The sequence below is a fragment of the Conger conger genome, chromosome 3 (assembly GCF_963514075.1).
Source record: "Conger conger chromosome 3, fConCon1.1, whole genome shotgun sequence".
In the NCBI taxonomy this organism is placed as follows: Eukaryota; Metazoa; Chordata; class Actinopteri; order Anguilliformes; family Congridae; genus Conger; species Conger conger.
The window spans coordinates 67,754,142-67,781,388 of record NC_083762.1 but is presented as its reverse complement, the minus strand read 5'-3'; the positions used below and the strand labels follow the sequence as shown (position 1 = coordinate 67,781,388).

The 27,247-nt window shown below is 44.0% G+C and overlaps 1 protein-coding gene across 2 annotated transcripts in view; it reads left to right on the top strand.

Annotated features, from left to right (window-relative positions):
• LOC133124985 (ephrin-B1-like) overlaps positions 1-27,247 on the top strand; it is an 89,612-nt gene that overhangs the window by 22,740 nt on the left and 39,625 nt on the right. For both annotated transcript variants that reach the window (XM_061236626.1, XM_061236625.1), the window contains exon 2: positions 22,593-22,870. In XM_061236626.1, coding sequence (XP_061092610.1) covers positions 22,593-22,870 — 278 coding nt within the window. The remainder of the gene's footprint in view (positions 1-22,592; positions 22,871-27,247) is intronic.

Genomic DNA, 27,247 nt, shown 5'->3' with positions numbered 1-27,247 from the left:
AGTGCTCAGTGACTGTATATCTGCAAGTTAGCAACCATGACACACAAGGATATCCCACACACATGCGCTTGTACACACACACACACACACACACACACACAAATACACATACACATGCCATCTCCTCTGTTTAAAAAGATATGGCTATTTGTCAAACCTGAATTTATTGGCTGTCAGCACCATTAAATTGTACAAGCACAACAGGGTATCTATAACAAGAACTATAAACATAATATCCCTTTGATTATTGTAGGCCACATGTGTAACCATTTAAAAAGAAGGATATGTACCATTTATTGTATACATGCACAGAACACAGATTATATATCTGTCTGTCTTCACTGGCATGGGCACCAGGAGTGGGAATGGTCTCGTGAATACTTGTTTGCATATGGAATCAAGCAAACAGTTTACTTCACTTTTCATACTAATCAGCGCTTTCCAACATTTCTTTTCCATTTTAAGTGCGGTACTTCAAGTAAATATTTAAATGTAATTCCCTTCTTACCATTTCAGCACAATGTAATTACAGATTTGGGGAGGCCAAACATGAGTGTTTCTGCGAATGCGTTTTGTAGGTCCGTGATTCGCAGACCCACTGGTGGCTTCTGGGTGGGGTTGAGGTGGGTACCAAGATGACACATGGAAAAAAAATTACAATGCACCTAATACACAGGACATAAACATAAACACCAACCGAAACACTACACTTGTTGCATACACTGCAGTAGCTACAGTATGAGCTTGTTTTCATTCAGGGTGGGTAACTGACAATCACTCATTAGCTGCACAGAGAGTTTGGATCACTTAAAAGCAATAATACTGGAACACATTCTTTGGTAGGCATTTGATTGGGGCTTTTAAATTCATTTAAGGGATTAACAAAGTGAGCTATAGGTGATTCTTCAGGGTGAGTTCGATTAGCAGAACGAAAGGGCACAAACGGAAAGTGGCAAAGGATAAATTCCGCACAAATATTAGGAAGTATTTTTTCACGTAGAGAGTGGTCACAGTGTGGAATAGTGTTTATACATAAATACATTGGGTCCCCCCAATTCAGGGCCCTTTATCAAAATATGACAATGTGCACTTTAACCTCATGGGATTTTTAAAATGACAAATCTCAAATTGTGGAGTACACAGGCAAATAAATAAATGAAGTGTCTTTGTCCCAAGCATTATGGAGGGCACTGTAAATATGCCTGCGCTCCTTAAATAATAAATGTATATAAGTATAATAATAATAATAATAATAATAATAATAAATGTATACATTTTTGGACCGGAAAGCTCAGTGAGCTCCCGTGATCTTCAGAGGGCATAAATGGGGGCGGGGCCTCCTGTCCGCTGCCCGGGGGCTAATGGAGTCATCTCTTTGAGTGACAGGCTGTCATTTAAATGAGCATTGTTCCCAGGCACTATTTCACGCTCTGCTCCGTGCGGCAGGAAGCACCGGCTGTTTACCACGAGCGAGCGATCCTGACAGCCTTCTGACATCTACCATATCACCGCCGCAAAGGCGACGAAAAGAGAACACACTGTAACCCAAAATTCAAGTTCAGGATTATTTCCTTCTTTTTGACAAGCATATGACACCAAGATAGATTGGCATAGATAGATTATTATTGTTATAATGTTTTTACAATTATCTTCGTGCTGTAGTGAAGAATCCAGTACCTCCAGTGTCTGGTGTCTTTGAATTTGACTTAAAGTGAACGCAGTGTGCTGTTCCACTTTCAATAACCTGCTCTCAAAAGAGCAGAATCTGCCTATACAGCAGCAGTGGAAGAGGACCTGAAAGATAGCAACTTGGATTTGCTTGTCGTTTACTCCCGACAGGGTATTTTTAGTCTTCAAAGATCTCCGAAACAAATGCTAGCAGTATTGTTCGCAGAGAAAATAAGTGATTACATTTGGGAATCAGGCCTGCGTGGATACTCCTCCACAATCCATGTTTGTCCCCATGACAACCTGTCGGATGAACCGAGTTTCTTTTAAATATTCTCCCCAAGATTAATTGGCTTGTTGTAATGTTAATTTACCTGTGGTGAGCCTTGGGCTTCTTCAAAACATAGCCTTGAGTTCAACTTCAAATCCTTCGCTGCAGAGACTTGTTCAGAACCAGGTGTTCAGTGCATTTTTTTTCCCGACATGCAAGGTATAAAATATTATTCACACCTGTGCCTGTGAGGCGTGGGCCTATCTCCCCTCCTGCATCATCACAGCCTGCAGTAGAGTTTTTTGTCTTGAAGTGCTTATTTTGAGGGAATATTGAGTGGGCTATCCATAACAATGGGAGTAGGTCGTTATATTCCCTTCAGGCAAAGGAGAAGCCCAGCGAGCAGTGTGCGCTCGCTGGCTCCGGGGGAAGATAACTGCCTGGACTTGTTGGGGGAAGATTACTGTTGAGTTGGGTGTAGGCCATTCGCGGGTTGGCGCTTATTGTCTGCGCAGCTGGGGGAGAAGCCGCTGTGGCAGATTGGAGTTTGGGGTTGCGGAGGTGCGACAATTCGCCGTCGGACTTCTCACAGTGCTCAGGTTTTTTCGTGGAGCCAGCTGCTTAAAAAAAAAAGCCTATTTCCCCGCGGCTGAGTACAAACAGAAGCGCCTTCGAAACAAATAGTTATTGCGTGTAGGGGCACGACTCTCCTGTGGGGAATGGTGTTTTCCTTTAAGAGAGACAGTGCCAGGGGACTGCTCCCCTGGGTTAGAGCAGCCTCAGTCACCTCCAGCGTGCGCTGCAGAGGAATGTCGTAGAGCGGTATTAAACACACTTTATCATTTCAGAAACGGTCCGCGTCTCCTTCAAGCAAGGCAAGAACATTTCTGAAGCGCAGACCTACCGCGTATTCCTTTGACTGCGAGCGCTTAGGTTATTTATATAATCAATTCTTCACGTGGCAGGTTTCTCTTTTCTTTCCTGGAACGGCTGCAGTCAAGTGATCTGTCCCAGGTTTAAGGGTTTTGACTTTTAGTGTAAATAAGCCGGTTGGTGTGAAGGTGCGGAGGCGAGAGCCTGAGGTTAAGCGCTCATTCACAGAGACTCGACGAGCCTTCCAGCGGGAGCTGGCTCTCAGGCAGACTCCACGGTCCCCGCAGGCTTTTTCATGTACGACATGCTTTATGTTTCATTCTGCCATCACATTTATGTGCTGCATTTTTTTAATGAATGACATGCTAATTACCGACCGGGGGAGGGAGGTTACATAAAACTCACAGTTGGTAAAGCTTATGCACGCTGTCACAAGCTGGTAAGCCAATCACACAGGCTTCATTCCTGCATCCGAAACACTTTCCAGTTTCCACCGTATAATTGGTTCAAGTCAGCCATTTTAGATACTGATAACGCATGAAAATAGCCCAAACAAGAAAAACTGGGCACAATGGAGTCCCACTCCTTCTCCCATAATATTAGTATGCATATGTACACTGTTGTTATGAATATTTTTTTTATATGTCACATATTTATTTTTTTATTTCAAGTTATTTCTCCCGGGTTGCCTGGCCCATTGCTGAACCAGATGAAATGGTCATTCATTTATTTTTTCCCCTTTGAAAGCCAATTCAAAGCAAGAATGTTGCCCTGAGAGGGGCGCTATTCTCTGGTCGAATTTATTCTCCGAGTAGATACAAAGCAATTACAAAGCAGCTGTGTGCCGGTCCGGGGTCACAATGAACGTGTTGAATATTCATGATGACGTTAATGAAGTTTGGAGCAAATGCTTCTTGGCAACCAGTAGAATCCTGGCATGGAAACGACAGGCCCTTTCCAATCAATTATACTAATCAACAGCTCCAAACTAAGCAAACTTTCACTTTATTTAAAAAGAAAGACCCTGTTCTGTTTCATCCAAATTGAACTCTCTTCTCCCACATTTACCGTCTCATTAAAGGGGAATTTATTGCTCAGCTTAGATGTGTTTCTGAGGTTATGCTCTGTGGAGGATTAGTTTTATCTGAGATAACGGTTATTGCTGCTAATTGGTATAACGCAGAGCCCCCCTGCATTTTGTTCCGTTTGAATTGAGATTCAGTGTGGCTTGCTGCTCGGGATTTGAGCTCTGTTTGGTGTAAGTATCTACAGCAGGCTCTAAATTGCAGCAGGTCTGTTAGGCTATGAGAACATTTGGATAAGATAGTGTTTTTTTAACACAATGGACTGCTTTGGAAACACACTAGTGGAACGTGTGAATAATGAGAAGACTGTTACGCTGCACTCCGAGTATACAGTGTTTCGCATTGTTAGCCTTTTCTTGGTGGTCAGTTCAATGGCACACGGTTTTTATATTGTCAGTGTTGGCTTGTATCCATAAAATAATAGTGTTCTGTAGTGAGAAAGCCAGATTAAACATGACTGCCATTCGCTCTGTCCTTAATATTGGGTTACCATTGTAAGTAAATGCTCCAGATTTTTTATGCCCTCACTTACTTTCTTTAGTGTCAGCAACCATCCAGCCCATGATTTGTGGTCTTGTGTGAAGTGCAGAAAAAGCAACAGTTTTCTTAAATCTGTCAGTCAGAGCAGAAGTTAAGAACAGACTACACTGTGGCCAGATTGACTCGGAGCCAGAAACAAGGAATACACTGGCATCCGTGCGTTGCTGTTGAGGCCTTTTCTTTTTGGGAGGGGGGTGTGGGGGGAGGGGGGGGGGGTTGTCTGCTTTTATTGACTCCTGGTCCGGTCTCCTACTCCCAGCAGGCTGGGGGGTGGGTGGGAGGGGGCGGTGGGGAGGTTTCGGTGGGACGGACGGGAGTTGTGTCCAGGGAGCAATGGGAGGACACGCTGTCTCCCCTGCTGTGCGGGAACACCGAGGCAAATGTGATTTGTGACAGTTAATTTAAACAGAGATAGATATTTAACACCAACAGGGAGGGACAGACACAGAGGGGGCAGTAAAATGTTTATTCAGTTGGGCTAGAGAAACATGGGGATTTACGAGCCCTCTTGATTTGTTCTTGATGCGTTCGGGAGAGTTATTGCCAGTTAGGCCATGCTGGTGGGTTGCCAGGTTTGGGAGTAGGAAAAAGAAGTGGTGCTGCATATCCAGAGGAAGGCCGGCTTCTATTCCTGGCCTGTAGGGCTGTCTGAACCTGGGAGGATGAGAGGTTTCATGCAGGGTGGAAGACTTCCTTTATCATTGTGTAAAAAAGTGACTGTCTTCCTCAAGGGAGCGGATAATATGTCTGCATGATAGCAGGACCAGCAGTTTCCAAGCGCAGATTACTGGGGTTATTTATGCAATCAATTATTCATGTGACAATAATTGTTCCTGGTTTGCAATTTATCCCATTACCATAAATGCCTTAGACAGAATCCAAGGGCAAAAATGATCTAGGAATGATCTAGAAACACAGTTAGGGATGCCTGTTTTAAATTTGTATTTCTCTTTTTAACTTCAACGTAAAATACTTGCAGTCTGTGAAATGTCATTAAAATTCTGCTACGGCAAGCTACACTGCAGAATATTGGACTTGGGTAGAAGATTAAACAGTAAAACTTTCTGAAAGTGAGGGCGGAGAACCGGAGCTTGGCACGGTAAAACCTTTCTGCTCAAGTTCATCATTTGGCATTTGCAGATCGCCCCCCCTGTGCCTGTCCCAGTGTGCACCTGCGTAATGAGGTAACAATGTGTTGGACAGATTAAAATGTGAAACAGCGAACTTGATTCTGTAAGGTCAGAAGAGAGAGAGAATTCTGACTCTGGGGACCCCAAAGAGCCTGCTGCCAACGGGCCATTCATATGAATGTCAGATCATTTTTGGTGTGCATTCTATATTTTTTAGTACCCTACTTGGGTAGCCTGTAGCCTAGTGGCTAAGGTACATGCCTGGAACCCGGAAGGTTGGTGGTTCTTATTGTGTAGCCACAATATGATTCACACAGCTCTTGAGCACTTGAGCAAGGCCCTTAACCCCACATTGCTCCAGGGGGTTTTCCCTTACTTTGTCTAATGAACTGTAAGTCGCTTTTGATAAAAGCGTCAACTGAATAACAAATTATTATGAATTAAAATGCATTTGAACATTTGTAACAATAACAGCATGTGCACTGTAACTACTGGAGTGCATGTAACTGATGCAGCATTTTATATGCAGAATTTATTGTTCCTTGTGTGCCATCTTGCAGCCTACTACAAACCCTCCTGTGACTCCCCACTGGGGTACTACCCGCAGTCTGGGAACCGCAGTCTAGTGCATATGTGGCTAACGGGCTTCTGGGTAATTGAACGGAAGCATGCTTTTGATTCCAGCCCTCTTTAGCACGTTGTAGGACCGTGACTTATTTTACTCAGCCTGGTGTGTTTAGCTTCTTTATTTGTGCAACTCTATTAGCGAATGCTTGCCAGCATCGTTGACGAGGTGTAGGCTCTGGGTAGCACTGTTGCAGTTTACCGTCTGCCTCTTACGGCTACGTTTTCCCCTGTAGAGTACCGCTGCCGTTCCATTCCTCGCGTCTGCACTCGCGTTCATGTTCGAGTCATTCTGGATAAGAGTGTCTGCCAAACGGCAGCTCTGTAATGCAGTGTAATGAACAGGCTGCAGGAGTAGAGGAGAGGAGCGCTAGTGAACTGCTGAAATATTCATCCGTCAGATTTCCTCCCCACTCCCCACCTCCGCCCACCGCTCCCCGCCCCCGCCACCCACCTCACCCCCCACTGCCGCCCCCGCCCCACTCCTCCCCACTGCCCCTGCCCCATTCCACTCACGACAGGTGTTTGCAGCGGAGCTCCAGACCCAACGGAGCAGTCACGAGCGCTTCCTCGTGTCTCAGGCCGACCCTCTAGCCTGTTCTTCACTTAAACTATTGGGGACATTACGCAGGGCTAGTGGGGACATTTTTACACATGGCTAGTGGGGACATTACACAGGACTAGTGGGGACATTTTTACACACGGCTAGTGGGGACATTTTTACACACATTTCACAGACTGTACACAAGCCTCACAGATGGGGCTGTGGTGATTACGTAGTTGACGTGCAGCTCATTACAGCCTGACCCCTGGGTACGACTGGTTTCAGAGCTGCAGGCATGCCCTCCTGCCACGTGGTCGCAATGGAGAAAATCGCATATGAAATATGAATATGCAGGAGGCTGAAAGAAGAGCATGGGCAGCCTAGCTGCCAGCATATCCCCCTTTTCTGGGGGGGGGGGGTGGTCTGTGGGGACTCACACCGCACCTGTTGAAGCGGGCCAGGCTTAGTGGGTACCCTGGAAACATCAATCACATTCTGAATTTGACAGGGAGGGTCCACGTCACTGAGACGTGGCAGCTGACAGGACGATACCAGATAAATATTGGCCTATCACGCTCCTCATGTGGTTTATTGTTCTCTTGCCGGTTCCTCCTCTGACACATTAATAATGGAACCTGCTTAAAAACTAGGGGGCCCTGCTATCGCCTACTGCTGCTCTGCCTGCAGATTAAATTCAGGCTGTCAAACGTGAAACACTGCCTCTGATCAATTTCAGCTGTTTCTGCTTTTCCTTTTTCTCATTCTACGTTCACACCATCAGTGTTCTGTGTGTGTGTGTGTGTCTATCTAAGATTGCTGCAGTATGTTAGCGCAATTTCCTATAAGACTAAAGTTGGACATTGATATGCATCAAGAAAACCATTATAAATGGAACAGGCTTCACTTTAAATTAACTTTCTGTTGTCAGTTGAATCAAATTTCTACTGCTGTCCATGATAATGTATGGTAAAAGTTTTGTGTTTAAACTCTAGCAAAATTGCCTACTGGCAAAACACCCATTTGCTATTTTTGAGAAATACCCAAAAAAAAAGAAACGATTGTATGAAGGTGTTTTTCTGACCTCACATCTCAGCAGAATGGAAATACAGTATGTACAGTATCTGCATGCATCAGTGATGGCTAGGCCAGGTATTTTCAGGTCATTACATTTTATGTAATTCACAATACCTGTAATAGAATTCCATTCTTTCTGAAAATTTGATTTAGTTCTCTTATAATCAATCAAAGCTGGCCCACAATGCATCTGTGCTGAAATATCTACAGGAAAAATCATCCCACGCAGAAACCTTACCACTGGATCAGACCTACTGTATGTTACTGCTGCCATGTACTGTCATTGGCTGTGTCCAGGTCATGGCAATGTTGGGGAATGCTTATATCTCTCCTGTTCCTCAGTTGAAAGATTCCTTTATTCTGGGAGACTTACAACGCTTATGTATCTCATTCATTTCCAAAGCTGAGTATTTACCCAAGCCATTCAGGTTAAGTACCTTTGCTGAAGGCCCCACCCTGGATTTTAACCTGCAGCTCCAGTTCCCTGACCCATACGGTGTGTGAGTCATTGGCTCAGAGTCACTGTGCGTTCACATTTTTGGCCCTGTTTCAGTGAAGCATTTGTGGTGTAATGACATTACACCCTTTCCATTCACGTCGCATTGGGCCTGTGGCGACGTGCATTGTGTAAATCATCGATTTGAGCCTATTGTGGTGCAGGCTTTCCGTTTGACTTTTCATCTTCGCCGAAGTATTGCCGATCGTTACAATAAAGGAAAAAACTGTGGGGAACAGAGGGGATTGGTCTCAAACTTTCTATGCTTTTTGTGGATGTCAATGAGGGTAGAATCATTGCTTTATCTGTTAAAGCAATTGCTTTGATCTCGCATAGTCTAACTTTGTTGGGTAAAGTCCTGCCTCGCTACAGGAAGTTAATTTATCTTCTGCTACCTCCCAGACAACACCAAAAACTAAAAAATATATCAACTATTAAAAAAGTTAAAGCAACGTTCCAGCTAAACTCTCGGGGCAGTGAAAGGGGCTGTCTGTACAACACAGCGGGACTCAGTAGTGGCTTTACTTCCCCCCTCATTGCGATGGTGGGACTGATCTGGGTGGAATATGGAATTAGATGGCTGTCTCTTCGTTGAGCTGTAATAGTCCTCTCTGTCTTTTCCCCAGCAGAGGATGACAGATGTGATGGAGGGGGTGGGGGGGAGTGTAGCTCCGTGTGTGTGCGTGTGCGGGTATCTGTTCGGAATTGTTAAAACACTGCACGTACACCGTTTTCTACTTGGTTGCAGTTGTTCTTTTTTATTATCAGCTGTCTGCTGATTTCTTTTCTTGTGTTCTCACTTTTCCTTCTAGACAGACTGAATATCAGTAATAAATGAGGAAAGTTTTCTCTCATTTACCATTTTTTACTTCAGGCTGATTAGTTGCCGCACTTCCAGCGTCGGGAAAAGAATGTTCCCACTTATGATTGACAGGCTACCTCTTGTCTGCCGTACGCAGAGACAGATTTAGCATCATTAAAACGTTGTTTCAGTTTCTCATGTGTTAATATGGGGGCAGCATAGCGGTGCAGTAAATACCACTGAAGCCTCACAGCAAGAAGGTACCGAGTTTAAATCCTGAACAACGGCCTTTCTAGGCAGGGTTTGGATGTTCTTCTGATATACATGGGCCTCTGCCAGGTACTCCTGTTTTCTCTAACAGTCCCGAGAAACAGTAGGCTAAATGCGGCTCTAAATTGCCCGTAGGTATGTGTGAGTGAATGTTGTGTGCACCTTGTGATGGATTGGCGACCTGTCCAGGGTGTATTTCTGCCTCTCTCCTGCTGCATGCTGGGACAGGCTCCAGGCCGATGGCTAGATGTGTGACTTTGTACCCAGATCTACTGTGGGTCAACTCAGATGTGGTAAAAATATTCTCGTAGCATTTCTGGGTGTGGGCTTGCTATTACTATCTCTGGTATGTGACGGAGGTAAGGGAACTGTGGGGAAATGCAGAGATGCACATACAGGGGCGATCCCACACGAATGAAAGGAGTCCAGGCTTAGACATTTTCTTGTTGTGTCAGGGATTTGATTGGGCTGGACCACATACTAACTCGTGGATGTTTTAGCAGAAGGTCGTAAAATTAGCTGCTGCTCCGTGTTCCCGGGTTACAAAGGATAATTGCTGCATGTCTAAGACACTCAAAGGCTGAAAAGAAGTAAGTGCTCAGTCTGAGGGGGACGCTCGACACAGGGTCGATGTTACACAAAGCTGGCAATCAGAGCACGGGCAGGAGCTCTGATCCACTGGTTCAGAGGGGACGGTCTGTACCAGCTTAAGGTTTATTTACTTCTTTAAGAGATTATTAGTACCAAATTATGACTTTTGCAGACTTTACAAACAGTGTTGTTGATGTCAAATCTTGTCGCTTTCCTGGCTAGATATGCGGCAGAGTCTGTACAGTGGCTCACAACATGTACAGTGCAAGTCCCCACATACAGTAAGGGCGGGGGTTTGAGCTGTGATCTCTTCTCTGCTTTCTACAGTATCTGTCTGAATAAAGCAACACACATGAAAGGGGGGTGGACTGTCTGTTCTCCTTAAAATAATAAGAAAAATGTGTCTCCTTCTGCGCTCGAGGTCCTCAAAGAACCCAGTGTCCCCGCAACGTTGGGGTGTGTGCGTGCGTCTGAGTTTGTGCTTGTGTGCGCTTTTCCATGAAGCGCTGTGAAATGTTATGACTGTAGAAAGGGAGCGCACACCCCGAACTCCCTGACTTGGCAGAGAGGAGAACTTTCCAGCACCGGCGCTAATTATTTGTACGCAAAAAAAAAAACAACAAAGGCAATATGAAGCGCGAGGTATTCTCCGGCTCGTGCTGTAATCCAGCGGGGACAAATTAGCTTGTCTGTGAGAAAAAAAAAAAGGAAAGAAGTTATTAATTCCCATCGAAATAAAGGGGTCCGTTCACGCTGCTTTTGAGATGCAGAAATCAGTTTATTACAATTTGCACCATATGGTTTTTTTTTCTTCTTCTACGCTTTCTTCCATTGAGCGGGATCCTCACGCTTGTCAGGGGGACGTATCCGCGCTCACACAGGCTGGGGCTTTGAATGTTTCCCTGCCGCCCGGCCAGCGTGAGGCCCGGGGAGGGCGGTGTGAATGCTGATAGCTGACGGGGGTTGTGCCCCAGCCGGGTTGGGCACCGGGGTCTGCCGGTGCACCCCGTAGCTCCATTGAATCACCACAGCGGTTCTGGGGTATTCTTTGGTGTCTGTGGGGGGGTCGGGGGGTGGCACTGGTTGCCAAATCATGTGCTTATATTCTTTCTTGGAATGTAAGGGGAGGGGGTGGTGGTGGGGGGGGGCGCGCACGTATCTGAGTTGGGCACGGAGGGCGTCCCCATCTCTCGGTTGAGAGTTTTCTTTCTCTCCGTCTTTTTTCTTTTTTTTTCTGTGCAGCAAATTCGAGAGCATTGTGGCAGGATGAAAAAAAAAATGTGTGAATGAAGTTCATTTGCATGGGCCAAATAAAAGGGGAGTAAAACGCACACTTTAATTGGTTGTATTCAAGTCAGTCTAAATCCTGTGTTCTGTTGTCGGAGAAAGAAGGGGGCGGGGAAGGTTAGAAATACCCTTCTGTCCATTAACCTGCTCCCCTCCCAAACCCTCCCCCCTGCCATTTTCACAGCGCGCTCTGCGTTGAGATGGGAGAGGCATAAGGCTGCAGTAATGATTTGCTGTGAAGTTAATAAGAAATCATGCAGGAAGGACCATAGGGGGAGGGCTTGCTTTTTTAATTGCAAAAAAAAAAAAAACGCGTATAATAGGAGGCTGTTTTTCAGGTCACTTTTGTCATTTAAATAATTAAGATCACAGCTTTAGGCTTTGGGATTAATATGCTCCTGAGTGTCAACTACGGATTTGGTTCACACGTATGGTGGTAGCTGAACATTACTTTGATTCATGTCTTTCGTAGGACGTTATGTGAATGTTGTACAGAATATAAAATACGCCATTAATGGTATGCTTGACTTGGTGTGAAATTATGGAAAAGCGAATCCGATCATTGATAAGTAATATAAGACCTGTTTGAGTCTGGAGCAGGGATATATTTATGCTTTCCATTGCAGTCACGGGGTAAAGGCACCTGGTTTGCCCAGACAAGTCCCATCGAACCCCCGCTCTGTAACTCTATAACCCGCACTCATGGGGTATCCGCAACGGGCCGCACTCCCCGGGGACTGGGAGTGAGAGGAAGAGGAGTCTCTCTGAGCTACAGTAACATAAACATCCAGGAAACATACAGTAAACAAACGGGGTGGGGTTGGGAGGTAGAGAGATAGGTCCGAGCCATGTATTGAGTGATGTGGTCAGCCAGTGGGTATTTTGATGGGAAAGGCTGGGTTGGGGGTTGATGAACTCCATGAACTGTATCCCTGTTGTGTTCGGTGAGTTTGTTTCTGTTTCGGTACTTTCCAGCTAAAAACCCATCAACACACAAACAACAGTGTACAGCCTTAGCAACCTGAGAAACATGAACAATACTTTATAACCCTACGATATAGACAAAGAAACATGTGCATGGACACAAATATGTGTACACACAGGAATATGCATACACAGCATTCGATATAATTAGCATAGAGTTAAATGGATGTGTCCTGATACTGTCTGCATGACAGAATGCGGGGCCTTGTGAAACTGACACCTAATGTTTTACGGATGATGTATGTTGGTAAGGTTTGCTGGTTCATAACTCCTTACTACAGTAAGGAACATTTAATAGCAACATTTATTAGCATTTTTATGACTATGTATGTTTGCACTAAAAATAACATCTACACACAGACGTGGGCTGATGAAATCATCCTACTCAAGGAAACTGTGTGCACTTCTTCTCGAGTGTGTGTCTGCGCGCGTGAGTGTGTGTCTGTGTGTGAGAGAGAGGGAGAGAGAGAGAGAGAGAGAGAGAGGGAGAGAGCAGGAGAGAGGGCTCAGCCTAGAAGCCCAGCGTTTCCATGGCAACTTGTTTATGCCTGACTGGTGCATCTTGTAATTCCAATTGGGGGGAGAATGAGGCCTTGTGTTCTGCTCAGCCTGAATAGCCTCGCGAGAGAAAAAGTGGGTTTAAAGTTTAAAGTGTGTCGGAGGCCCCAGTAAGTGAAGAGGTGGGAACAAAGGAAGGCTGGTTTCGTCTTATCTCTCCGGAGTTTATTAATGGGGCCCTTAACCCCCTGCACATTAGAGGCAGACTTTCTCTTGAGGCCAAAGAGTGTGCACATATTGCAGCAGCTTGGTCTTAGCACCTGGCACATTTAGCATCAATCACTGGCGCTGCTTCCCTTTTTAACATTTACAAATCTCTTTTTAATCTTTTTCTTCAACTTGTAAAAAAAAAAGAGTGATGCAAGTAGTGAATATCTTGATTTTTAAATGTGGACTTTCATGCAAATCAAGTCGGAGCTGACTCATTTCAAATCGTAACAGGGACTCAAATTAAATATTTACATGGTAATTTTATTGCCGCCATTTCGCACAGCGAAGGGTAGATCTTCCATCTCAAGTGGCTCTAATTACCCAACTAAGAGGACAATGTCTGTTGCAATAAAATTAATAAATAAATAAAAACATAAACATAGCTGGTGGTTTAAGAGAATTAACAGGACTTAGATTAATTAGGTGTGATTTAAAAAAAACGAAAAAACCTTTAACACCGGCGTGCTGGAAAACCTGCAGTCATTAAACGGTTGCGTTTATAGTTTTTAAACTTTAAGAGATGAGACTCGGCGGGGAAAGCTGGAGTCACCGCGCGTCTCGGGGACTGGAGTTTGTCTCAGGGGTGATTACTCCGTCGCATGTTCGGCGGAGATAAGGCTCCGTACTTTATTATGCTAAACCCCAATCCCCGGAGAACTGACGGCGAGCCGCGCGGAGATGTGAGAGACAACCTGTGGTGCCACGGGGGAGTACGCACCTTCATTTAATAACATTACATCATTCCCCCTGCCCCCATACACAAATGCATACACACACAGGCACACACACACACATACACACGGGCACACACACAGGCACACACACACACACGGGCACCCACACATACACAAATGCACACACACACGCACAGGTACACACACACATACACAAATGCATACACACACAGGCACACACACACAGACACACGGGCACACACACAGGCACACACACACACACGGGCACACACACATACACAAATGCACACACACACACACACACACACACAGGCACACACACACATACACAAATGCATACACACACAGGCACACACACACACGGGCACACACACAGGCACACACACACACGGGCACACACACACACACACATACACAAATGCACACATACACACACACGGGAACACACATGCACAGGCACTCACACATACACAAATGCACACACACACAAGCATGCATGCACATGCACAGGCGCTCACAAAAGAAGGGACAATTTTGGAGACGCCCCTTATCCTAGACAGCATGTTTTGGGACTGTGGGAAGAGGTTGTGTTTGAAGTAGAGATAGACTTAATGACTACATATAACAGAGAGGAGCTTTACTGTGCTTACGTGGGCACGATTAACCCCGCAGCCAAAAGATGAATGTGATAATCAAAATTTCTTGTTTTTATTTCCTGCGACAGAGAACTTGTGGTTGGAAAAAAAATATTACATGGAAGGATTTGTTAGATGGGGCAGTGAATCAGATGGCTTCTGTTGAACATGCTTGATGAATATGTTAATTTACCATATCAATATTCATTACTTTCCATAACATGAAGCATACCCTACTTTGTCTGCTGATTTCTTTTTTCAAAATAAGGCAATAAAGAAAAAAGTTGATAAATAAATAATAGCAACAAATGTTTTTGGCACTTTGGACTGTTACCATAACGATGGCGTGGGAGGTGGTGTGAGATAATGGAGCCCAGTTTGATATGGAGTATGACCCCTGGACCGAGGGAAAGAAAAACCCACCCATTCCCAACCCCCTCAGACCCCCCCCCTCTTTTGCCCTTTCAGACAATTAGTTTTCTGTTTGAAACTCATTCAAACGTGTTCTGTTTGACCGGCCTTTTGGGAGGCAAAGGTTTAAGCCAGGGTTTAATCTGGGGGTGGGGTGCATTATTGATAAGTTATCAGCAGATATGCTAACCCCACACAGCTGTGGGCCACAAACAATATTATCACAACAGCTCCAGGAGAAACCCTTCTCTGTGTTCGTATTGCGCGCATTTGCATTTCTGTAATCTTTTTACGGACACAGGTGGAAACCAGGAAAATATGCTTCAGTACACACAGACCCTTTTCAGTGTGCACCATTTCCTCTAAACCCTCACACAACTGGCAGTGCACACAGGTCTCCAGTAGAGGGGGCTAGGGAGCGAGAGCGCTAATTACACAGGGCAAGCTCAGCTGCGAATAACGGGTGTGACCATGATGCAACTCAAACACCATTTTCAAACGCCGTCAGTGTTCAACTCTAGCCGAAGACAAGGTTCAAAGGGAGGCCACTCACCCAGGCAGAGACTATGTGGGTCTGTTGTTTCAACGCACTCTCTCTGTTTAGCTGTGGCTCCAGGTGTTTTTTTTGTTGTTGTTGTTTTCTTTTGTTTTCTTTTCTTTGATGATCAGCATTTGAGGCCTTCCCATTTAAAAATGCTCATGGGAGATGAGGTGTTTTTTGCTTTGCAAAGATTTGACAAGGGCACTGTAGCCTCGTATTCTCCAACTGCAAAGAGAAATGTTTACGGTGGCCTCCTCACCTTTCCCATCGGGGGAAGAAATGATAAAAGCAGAAGAAAAAGGCCAGGTTTGGAAACAAATGCGGAAACTTAAAACAGACTTACCTGACGCCCTTCTTAAAAGAGGTGGAGAGCAGGATCAGCATTGAAAAGAGGGGTCTGTGTTATGGAGACAGCACAACATATCAGGGGCTTTAGGGCAATGCAGGAGAGGGAGGCAGCAGGCAGGCAAGACAGGGGAGAGAGATGGTTCCAATGAGGCAAATACCTGCCCCTTCTGGAGAGAGTGATTGGGGTTTGTTGCACGATGGGGGCAAACTCTCCTGCAAGGAATTTCAGAATACAAGGAAAAAGTCAGGATCGGGTGGTACCAGGAGATGAGTAAATAATCTTTGAAGTCAGATGTGAGGCATTACAGCAGGGCTTTCTTACCATGATTCATTGTAGGCTATGCGGGTTATCTGAAAGCTTTCTTGGCTATTAAGCCAAAAGTAATGTTCCACTCAGCAAGTTGCTCAATCAACAATTGGCAATTGATGCCGCAGCAGTGCATGACATTTTATTGCCCACCTTCCAGTGCAGGTGTATAGTATCTCTGAGAGGAAGCAGTTACAATATGCCGTTAGTCCACTGCAGTTATGTTTCGCAGATAAACTCAGATTTCTATTGTCATAAGACTGGTAAAGGTGTGTTTGGGTAGTAAACATGATGGATAAATATCGTTCATAAAAACAATGTGGTGAAACTGGTTACCCTCTAAAATATCAGCATCCTTTTTTTAAATTGAACTTAAATCTATGGCAGCTTGGCTGAAGGCTGTATTACATGTCTGGGAAACTGAGACAACTGAGTTATTCAAAGGAAAGACAGCAAAAACCAAAAAAATCCAAACAATATGAGCACCATTAACTGAAGCAATGGCATGAAAGTATTTGCTTGGATGTCCATCAGACGCATATTTAAAACAGGCATGCCAAGGTTACTAAAAGCCGATGTTGATTGTTCCTGGTTTTAAACAGTAATACTGTTAGACGTACTGTCTAATGAAAGAGGAATAACAGTGATAATGTGGCGAATCCCCCCTACAGCCTCTCATCTGGCTGTCTGCTTAGGTATTTGAGACAAGCTAATTGCGGGTTTTCTGTTTCATAGTGGAGACATGTTACCCCAGTCCACTGGTGGGGCAGAAAGAATAAGCAAGCCAAAACTGTGTGTGCTGTGAAAGGAAATATCGCCGCTCGCTCGTTATCCTATCCTAGGGTAAATCCCCTCCCCCGAATGAGGAACCTTTGAACCTGTACCGTTTTAATCAAATCTCACTTAAATATGTGGTCAGTAAGACTGTAAGACTCTATAGGGAAAGGCTGGTTTATACTTGACTGAAATCGTTCTAACGTCACCCGACATTGACTATGGTCATTGTCTAATTTAAAATATATTTTAATGTATAGACCGAATGTCACTCGCTGATCACAACGACGCTCGCCCGACCGAGTATAAACCAGCCTTAAAAGCTGGGCAGAGTGAGTTGCGCTGTGAGTCTGTAAGATGGGTCTGTAAAATGGGCGTAAATTTGTTGCCCCAAAGTGCATATCCAGCCTAGGGTGAAGTACAGGGGCACAAACCAATGCACTCTGCATCTTAAATATTTAATGCTTTACGACTGACATTTTATTTACAATCCTGCAGTCCCAGCTCCCTAAGCCACATTATACCAGCCACAGGTTCTCACTGCAGGGTTTTAATGTCTTTTAAAGAGTTACAGTTTAATAGTCAAAGCCAGCTTCACTTTCGGGATTTTTTTTTCTTTTTTGGTCTGTGCTTTTACATCAAAAGCGTGCAGTGATCAGGTCGAAGTTTGATGTCTTTGGACAGAAATAAATAAATATGCATGGATTCTGAAAGGAAAAGTGGTGTAGGATGTGGTCATGAGTTAATTTAGTTAAATAAAGTATATTTCCTGTTATTTGTTTGGAAAAGTCTAAAGTTGATGACCTTGTGAAATCTTGGGCAAAAGGCTTCTCTCTGTAAAATCGTTCATGTCTATCCACTTGCTTGTGAAACTTGTTTTTGCGAAGGAGATGGATTCGGCACTCCACGGATGGATTTGGTACTCAACGGATGTGCAGTCTCCCGACATGGCCCCGAACACTGCCGAGATCCCCGTAGTAGAAGGAGGAGATAAAATGACCTTCAAATAGAAAGCAATAACCAGGAAAGAGCCTCAAAGCTCATGTGTCTGTTTTCCAATATTCTCTATCGCCCGGCACTGCAGGAGGAATTGGGACTCTGGCTGTTTTTTTTCAAATCGCTGTTGTCTTTAACAAGCCTCGAGGAGGATGTGGACCATCGTGGAATTATTCCCAATCTTTCAGAACCCACCGCTCACTTAATGAGCAGAAGCATCTTGTGTGATTCCACGCCTCATTAAAATGGTGCCTGGCGCGTTCAAACACGGAATTGAAATGTTTTGAGCATGTTAAAACTGCATGCACTCAGTAGCTACAAGGCGTGTTACAAGTAGGTTGTCTAATTTGTTTAGAGTGACTATGAACAGAAAGTGGAAGATATACAGTACAGTGCAGTACAGCAGGCTGCATGTGTATCTTCTGACCTATCTCAACCCCTCTTGCAATACATGAGTCTTAGAAAGCACTGCTGTGTGGGGCTGTAGATACCAGTGGAAGCCTGGTGTACATCTGTCCCAGGACTCCTGAGGGGATGGTGCATTTAATTAAAGGAGAAATGAAAGATCAGAGGAGGCTTAAGTGACGGAGGTTCATGGTGGGTTTTTTTTTAAGTCTCTTGCGGGAATTTGAGATTATGTCTGCTGGGATTCCTTGGCTCTGCTCTCCGTGATAAGGGCAAAGTCTGGATCAATCAGCTGTGATGTAAGTCCAGAAAGTTTGCTGTCTTTGTGTGTGTGTGTGTGTGTGTGCGCGCATATGTGTGCGTGCATGTGTTTGTTGTGTTTGTGTGTGCACAGTCTACGATATGAACTGTATAAAAAGTTTACTGTTTCATGACCAAAGAACGGAATTGATCATAAAGAAAGAAAAAAGTGGATTCTGCTCAACGTTCCCTGGGCAAAGGGAGCATTTGTGATTATCAATATCTCTGCTTGTGCTGGCTGCAGAGCTTGGATGCCCTGCTGGTTGTAAAGGGCAAAAGACAGTTTCCATGAAATTCCCCGCAATGCCATTTCTGAAGACTCACAGCCGCTTTCCCATAAGTCATAAAAAGTCCCTGCTCAGTTTGTTCCAACACGTGTTATTAAAAGAAGGCTTTTTTTTTTTTACAAGTGTAAAAAGTTTAAAGTAGCTTCATCAAGTTCTGCTACCATAGCAGTGTGACCTAATTCTATCGGAATCTACCGTGAAATACAAGTTAATACAGGGCACAAAATAGTATTGTTGCAAAACATAGAGAAAGTTTGGAGGTATGGAGATTTGTCAGGCTGAAGAAATATTACTGTTCTTATGTTCTTCAGACCAGACGTAGGAGATTATTTTAGAAACAGATGGATTTTCTCCCCAAGTATTAGTGCTGTACTGTGTTATGAGATCACTCTTGACAAAGATGCGATCTGAACTCCATCTGTTAGAGGCTGGTACTGTGCTGTACAAAGGATAAATAAGCAATAAATGGTGAGTTTGAACTAAAGCTTCTGAAAAGCCATTTACTGTATAAAGCTGGATTCATATCATACAGCTGCACATATCCCTGCTGAAAAAAAACTGCTCAAGCTAGGTTTTGAATTAGCTGGTAGCTGGTTGACATGTTCAAACCAGCTCCATATTCATGGTTAGACCAACTCAAGCTATATTTTGAAACAGCTGCCAGCTGGTCATTTCAATCTCGTCATTGCTGAATTTTACACCAGGGATGCTAATGAAGGCACATGGTGTGTTCAATTCACCATCCTCCCTGCAGTAACCAAACTTATGGCATCAACCTGTCTGGGCTAATCGCCCGGGTAACTAGGACAACCGGCGTCATACCTGGCTGATACCTGAGCCTGAGATGAATAGCAAAACCCAGGATTCTGCCGCGCCTTTGGATCAGAAACGGCGGGTGCCCGTTACGTTTATACCTCTTTGAGCAATATTCTTCCAAGAAAAGTCCCTAAAAAGGCAAGCAGCTGATGCCCTGAGAACTGTTAAATGCACAGTTTGTTTTGAATCCTTAATTACAATGTATCAAATCCATGTTGCTGTGGATTGGACGGAAAAGATGTGAAAACAGATTTCTAGAGATGAAACACAGAATGCCATCTGTCCTCAAGGGCAGCCTTTTCATCATCCATTTTCTGCTCAATAAGCTCAGATTAAACATTATCAGGGGCAGAACGATTCTCCTGAAATAGACCGTTCAACATCTGCTTAGATATCATTTGTTTGAAAATATACATTTTTAATGATTTCTGTTGTTTTCTGTCATGGCTGCTGCTGTTATGGATTTTTTTTATTTTATTGTTCCTGTTCTTGTTTATTGTTGCTGTCTTGAGCTAAAATGTTAATAAAGTTGATGGATGAGAGGTGAATTTTGAGATATAGCATAACAGAGAGAAACAGAGGGGCAATAAGCAGCTTTTGTGTAGATTTCTTTTTCCAAACGCAGTTGTTTACTGAAACAAGCAAGCCCCTCCTGAGAAGTATATTTGAAGAAAACAACCCAGAACACAATATTGGAAAAAGAACCGCCAGACTCTAATTTGTGGATGTGTTTTGTATGTCATCTCCATTAACTCTGTTTTTCCTTCTGAGAATATACCACAATGGGAACACGCAGGGCTATTCAGAATACACAAGTCACATACGCACACAAAAAATAATATTCTTTCTTAAACAAACAAATTCTAAAAACTGGCAATTGCACCAGTAGAGTATGCCAAGAAGAAAGTAACATTTCTCAGAGAGAGCGAGAAACTTCTCTTTGCATGTTAGGGCAGGCTGACTAACATTGCAGGCCTGGGTTTGCATTGCTGTGTTGGTTGGTGCAAATTCCAAATGCAAGTATTTTAATGAAACATTTTCTGTACGTGTTCCAGAATCATTACTCATGGGCCCAAGTGCTTTTTTTCTGACGACGAGTCCAGGATTTGCCAGTGTCTGGTTCTATTCCAAACACATGCACGCAGCCACAATGGATGAATACATGACTATTTCATTGGAATACTTGGGTGGGTGTGTGTGAGTGTGTGTGTGTGTGTGATAGGAATAAAACCAAACACTGGCAAAACCTGGACTCTTCCTCAGAAAAAAGCATATTTCTTCCACAGTGTTGTTCCAAATGTTACGTTGAATGTCTCTGTATGAATAGGAAACATGAATAGTGTTTGGACGAAGGTCTGGTTTAGAACTAAATGTTGTCTGTTTACTAGTAAATGGTGAAACGCGGTTTGTGTGCAGGTTCTTTCATCAGCGCATTTTTTTTTTGTAGCGCAGCACCCGTTTGGATGTTCATGCATAATCATTTCATTCAAACATAGTGAATAGTTTGAAATAAGAGAAATGAGAAAAGTGAAGTGGCTAATTGGTGACATCTGGCATTGATGTGGCTGACACTGACGTTGAATTGCATCTTTGATGAGACTTATTTTTCCACAGCAGCTCAACCAGGCTTGTGTCAGCTTTAAGAGTCTTGCCATTAGCACATTTACATAAGGAAAGGATATTGTGAATTCAAGGCCTGGAAATTCAATGAAACAACTGATGTTTTGGTGTAAGCAGTGGGTAATCCGTCTTCCAGCGTAACTGAATTAACACCAGTGCACTGCGGTTGGTTAGCACTGGTTGTTTTCACTAACCTAGGCTCGTATCTTGAAACCAGGCTCGGGGGTGATTGCAATGTCTGCATTTAAGTTACATTTTAAAGCAATTTAAGACACTGCACTCAGGAAATCGAAAGGAGTGCCAAGACCAGACTGAAGAGCATTTCCAAACATATCTGTTTGTGAAGGTCCAGCCCGGAGCATTCTGGAAAAAAACACTCCCCAATTTCCTCAATCCATTTCCCATGTCATGCATTATTCATAGGACTAACATGGGAGTTCTCAAAGCAAGTCTGGGATAAGGGCAGCTAGGTGTCTCCTACAAAGAACCATCTGCATGATAGCCAACTAGCTATTAGCATGTGTGTCCCAGTGTGTATCCCAAAAACTGGTGTGAAACTGTGAAGTTCTTAGGAATGCCAAATGTCAACAGCTACTTTACCTGAGAACAGTCCTCTGGAATCTCTTCAGTTTTCCATGCCAAGTGGGGATGCTTTTCTGTGGCCCTTTTATGGTTGATTTACAGGCACTTGGCTAAGACCTCTGTGTCAAATCTTAGACTCGCCCTGGCAGTTGTTTATTTATTTATTATTTTTAAGAAGGAATGCAAGAGAGTCAACCCTCCTTTCTTTTTTTTTGTTTGCTTTATACAGACGGATAGAAAACAGAGAAGGTAACAGATAGGAAAGGGACCACAGCTGAGAAAGTGTCATGGCACAGATCTAAAATGGCAGGTGCGGGTGATGGGGGCTGGATCACGCATGGCTGACCTACATGCCTCACACATCTCGCCCCTGGTAGTTGTTTTTGCCACAGGAACCTCCATTTTGTACATACATTTTAGAAAGTGTAGGGCAGCGACAGCAGGTCTGATACATACCGTATATCAGCCTTGCCACCCCGTCGGTCGTTTATGCTGAGCGTGCAAGCTGTTGCATTATTTATGGTTACAGTTATCATCATGAATAATATATTTGATAAGGTTCATCCTTCGGTGCGCACCGTTTACCTGCTTATCCCTTCACAGTCTCTACCTCTTGAACTTTCCACTGGAGTTCCCCATCCCCCTGTTGTTCCACTGTGGTTCTGCCAAGGTCTGCCTCTCTGTCAATCCTCCGTCCTCTTTCCTAAGCATTGAATTAGAAAGATGAGAAAGATGGGACCTGCCACATCACCAGGGACGGCAATATCAGTCCGGGAGATGGGAGATTTTCCAAGATTGTAGGAAAACAATGTTTGATGACGTGATATCAGTTAGCCTAACCCCTCCTCCCCTCTGGTGTGTTCTACAGGTTCCAGGCAGGGAAGGGTCTAGTGATCTACCCGGAGATCGGGGACAAGCTGGACATTATCTGCCCCAAGGCAGACGTGGGTCGGCCTTACGAGTTCTACAAGCTGTACCTGGTGAAGAAGCACCAGGCCGACGCCTGCAGCACCATCATGGACCCCAACGTGTTGGTCAACTGCAACAAGCCTGAGAAGGACATCAAGTTCACCATCAAATTCCAGGAGTTCAGCCCAAACTACATGGGTCTAGAGTTCAAGAAGAACATCAACTACTACATCACCTGTGAGTCACCGTCTATCTATCTATCTGTCTGTCTTGCCTGTCTGCCATCCTTCTCTCCCCCTGTGTATGTGCGATCTACCTTTTTATTTATTCATTATTTTATTTGGCGAATATGCCTCACCAGATTTGCTTACAAGGTCGACATGTCAGTGCATGTACTGTGAATGCATGACCAGTCCAAACAGGATACTGACATGACTGCAGACTCATGTAAATTCCTTGGCACATTTAACCAGCAGGTGCATAAGTGCATTTCTGCCTTTCTTTACTGCATGTGCTTATCGCTGACAAAATTTGGACTCAGCTCACCCACTGTCCCCCGGGGGCAAGGCAGGCCTGGTGTTAATTGGCACCGTGCGTCACCTGTGTCTGCTGTGGGCCACCTCAGCTACCGCACCAACGATCAAACGTGGATAATCCACATTGATATTGCAACAACACGTCAGATTCAAACGTTGTCCTGGGGCTTTTTTTTAATTGATACTCTTTTGCCCCATCATTGTTAAACATAAAAACAGCATGTAAAAACAGTTTCGCTGTTTATTTTCTCATGAGATTATAAGAACACAAGTGAGCGAGAAACAAGAAACCGAGCCTTGGCTTTGAATGACAAATCTTCATTATCTCTGAGCAAACACCAAAAATTTGGATGTGCTGCTCTCACTAAATGCAATTTTCTTTGTAAATATTTACCCAAGGGCAAATGTCTTATTGAAATAGCAGATATAAAAATAAATAAAGAAATCTCTCAGAAATTTAAAAGAAATACACACAGGACCTACAATGAATCACTTCTTTAATATGAAGCAGCAGGGCCACAAAAACACAAATGTTTTGGCTCCAAGCCTTCGTCTGTGTGTAAGGAAACTTTAAATGCAGCTAGCTATACAGATACAAGCTACAAGTGCTAATCAATAACAAAGTTGATAACCAACATCAGTTAAACTATCAGGGAAAATTAATCAGGGAGCATTATAGACTCTTAAGACTAAGACGAGAGATCAGACTTCTCATTCAAACTGACAGGAAACATGGAATTTTATCTGTAAACAATTCTCTTTGTAATATCTTCTGGTCTATATTACCACCTCGGGTTGTGCAACTTTTAAAATCACATTTGCATTGTAAATCTTTCAAAGGATGGTTAAAATCAAGCAAAATAACGAGCTACAGAGGATATCCTGCCGGTGTATGGCAGACTTATGTTTGCAAATACGCGGCTGGCCACTAGTTTTCCCTATGTACACCTTCAGAAAAGGACATGTTCGACTGGATTTTAGCTCTTATTCATGCCCAGTGTTAACACAAATAAAAGAAGTACAGGACTTTTGTAAGACACATGTGACAGATTTATGTGTGACATGATGTGTCCCATTTGGTAAACAGCGCAGGCCCGGTCCTGTCTCTTGCTCTGCGTCCTAACCTTGAAAAAAACATATTTTCCTGTTAGACCCGCAGAGTGGCTCCAATGCTAGTCGTGTAATCGGGAGGTCAGCATAGGTCAAGCTGGCGTGATTCTCTGAATCTCGTGGCACATAGAGTTACCCCACCAGGGCAGGCCACCGGGCTGATTTCCATAACCCCCCTCTAATCCAGTCCCAAGGCCCCCTCTGTCACACGTGGTGGCATCATAAGGCCAGTGCAGGGGTCGTGACCCTGGGTCATGTGAGGCTCTTGGGCGCCTCTGTATATGGGGCGGCCCAGCCTGACGGGCACTTTCTGAAATCACCGAAGACATGAAGTCTGACTAGTCTTGTTATTTCTTTCTTATTGTTTTACCGATCCCAAGGTTTGATCTGAGGGTCTTCCATCAAACAGATATTTTTCTCAGCATACTATGTAGAGGGTTTTCTAATTGCTAATTCCCTCCTTCCCCTTTCGAGTACAAGGTTATCGTTGGTTTGACCATTCCCCCCAAAGTGATGAATGTGCCAGTGCTACTGCTATTGGTAGTGGTGGTGGAAGTGGAAACTTAGTAGGAATAATTTGGGCCTTTGGGCTCTTGTGGCTAATCAGCACCGCCCTGTAAGTTCAAGGTGCGAAAAGCTCTGCTTGCTGGAGTGTTTCACGGCGTATAATGGCTCTACGCGTTTGAGTGTTTCAGAAAATCAAAGTGCGCTGGTGTAGAACTCTAGCTCTGTCACGTGTGCTGGGCTTTCAGTAGCCTGGAGGACCCGGGCCTGTATGCAGGGACTCTGGATTCTTTGTGGATATAGAGTAAGCGAGAGGATCCAGCCCTTTAGCCTTCCTGTTGAGAGAATATTTCAAATGTGACTTAGTTTAAATGAAGGAGCTTTTTTTCCATTCCTCAGAAAAAACAGAGCAGAGCCATTTTCTGACTGAAAAAAGGAGCTTCTTGATTATAAGTATTCGGAAAATGAATAATTCTTATTGATTGCTGTTTGTTTGTTGAGCTTGGTTATCAAGCCTGTTGTGAAGGGTTTTTAATGTATAATACTTGAGCCTAATGTAGCTCCAGACATTGAGAAATCTTTGGCTTCGGGAAGTTATTTATCTGTGAGGTGCTTTATATTCAGCCTTTTTTCGCCCGTGTATATCTCAGCTCCCCGCACGTGCTTGGCTTAAGCGACTGCCTGATGTTATCAATCAGCAGCCTTGTTTGACGTCTGACTCTGAACTGTGAGGGGTTAAAAAGGACCTCTCACTGTGTGCAATGACTCTTTAATGTTACTGACACTGGCTGGTGATTGCGGTTAGTCAAATTGACAAACTCAGAGATTGGTGTGCAAAACCTGTTAATCAAATAAATTAAGTAAAACTAATCAGAAAACTCCAATAAAAATCTTGAGAACAGTAATGACGTGCTTGCTCTTCGGAGATATGCAGCTTGCCTGCAATCATTTAATTACACTAGGTGTGGGGATGTAATTATCAAAGTGATTACTAAATAAGTAGAAAATAATTTGAAACTCTTACTGATGTGGTGCGACAGCTATGTCAGTATGAAGTAGGACAGGCCATTCTGACCTTTGGCTGTTGACCTTTGAGCCTCAGCTAGTCCAGGCACCACAAGTCTCCCAGCTCGGTGATATGTGTGCTGTTCAGTTGTGTTAACCACATTGGCTAGGGACTGAGGATTACAGGCTACCAGATATAGCACCTCTTTTACATATAAATGTTTGTGTTCTTTTATATTACATCTGTTACTTATAAACTGAACTTAAGCAGAATGACCAGTAATATCGAGCTTTCCCCTTTGAGCCAGACATGTCTATTGTACTTTACTTCATAATCATTCTTGTACGTAAGTATGAACATATGAGCTGTATATAATGTTTTTATTGAATTTATTGCCAACTACACAAGATGACAAGTCTCGAAAACTCTTCTGACTAATTCCTCTACTGGGCTGCAGAGAGTCAATTCTCCTGTGGCTTTGAAAAAATAAAATAAAAGATGATAGCAATTAATCACACCATTTTGCACAAGCTGTCAGTTGTAAGGTCACATGACTTAGTTATGATAAGGTCAACAGGGATGACGGGAGAAAAATGGTGGGATGAAAAGCCCTGTGGCCATTTTTGTGCTGACCTTGAAAGACTGCGAAAAACAAGTCATGCGTCAGTTTCCCGAAGATGGCTTTGCATGATGAAATCGACGTTAAAAAAAAACAACTTTTTTGAGGGCATTGCTCACATATCGCTGTAAATCGACACAGACAATCCATCTTTTATGGGAGCTGCAGGACGGTCTGGAGTGATTGTGACCGCGGCTGGGGCTGTTCCGCTAGGCAGCTGGCGAACGCGCTCAGCCCGCAGATGGGACCCATAGACCAGGGTTAGCGGGCGAGGAGCGGGAAGAGGCGATGACTGACCTTGTTGCTATTTCAGCGTGCTGGGCAGATTATCTCTGCCGATTGTACTCACCGATGGTGGGACTGACGGTCAGGCTCTGTCCATCCTTTTAGGGATGGCTGGTCTCTCTCTCTCTCTCCCATCAGAGTTACTGTCTCTCAGCCCCTCTGCCTACTTATTTTCCCCTGGGTGTCTCAAGATGTTCTTTAACCTTTTTTATATTCAACTCATCCTCTATCTGTTTCTGTTTATGTGCGTGTGTGTGCGTGTGGGGGGGTGGCTTTGCCCGGGAAGTGTTGTTAGTCACTAATCTAAATTTCAGCTGTCCAATTTAGGGGTCAGGGTGGGGGGTCAAGGAATCTTCAACGTCAGCCCTCATTGAAGTATTGGTCCTGTTAAGACGTCTGGTTTTGAGGTTTCTGGGAACAAAATGCTCTCCCTGGTGTTTTCCCTGCCTGGTCATCCCATGTTCTTTAAAAGACCACTCTTTCCAATTCTTTTGCTTGAGGTTGCTGACTTCATCAAATGGCATTATGCATGGTCAATTGCATAGCACACATTA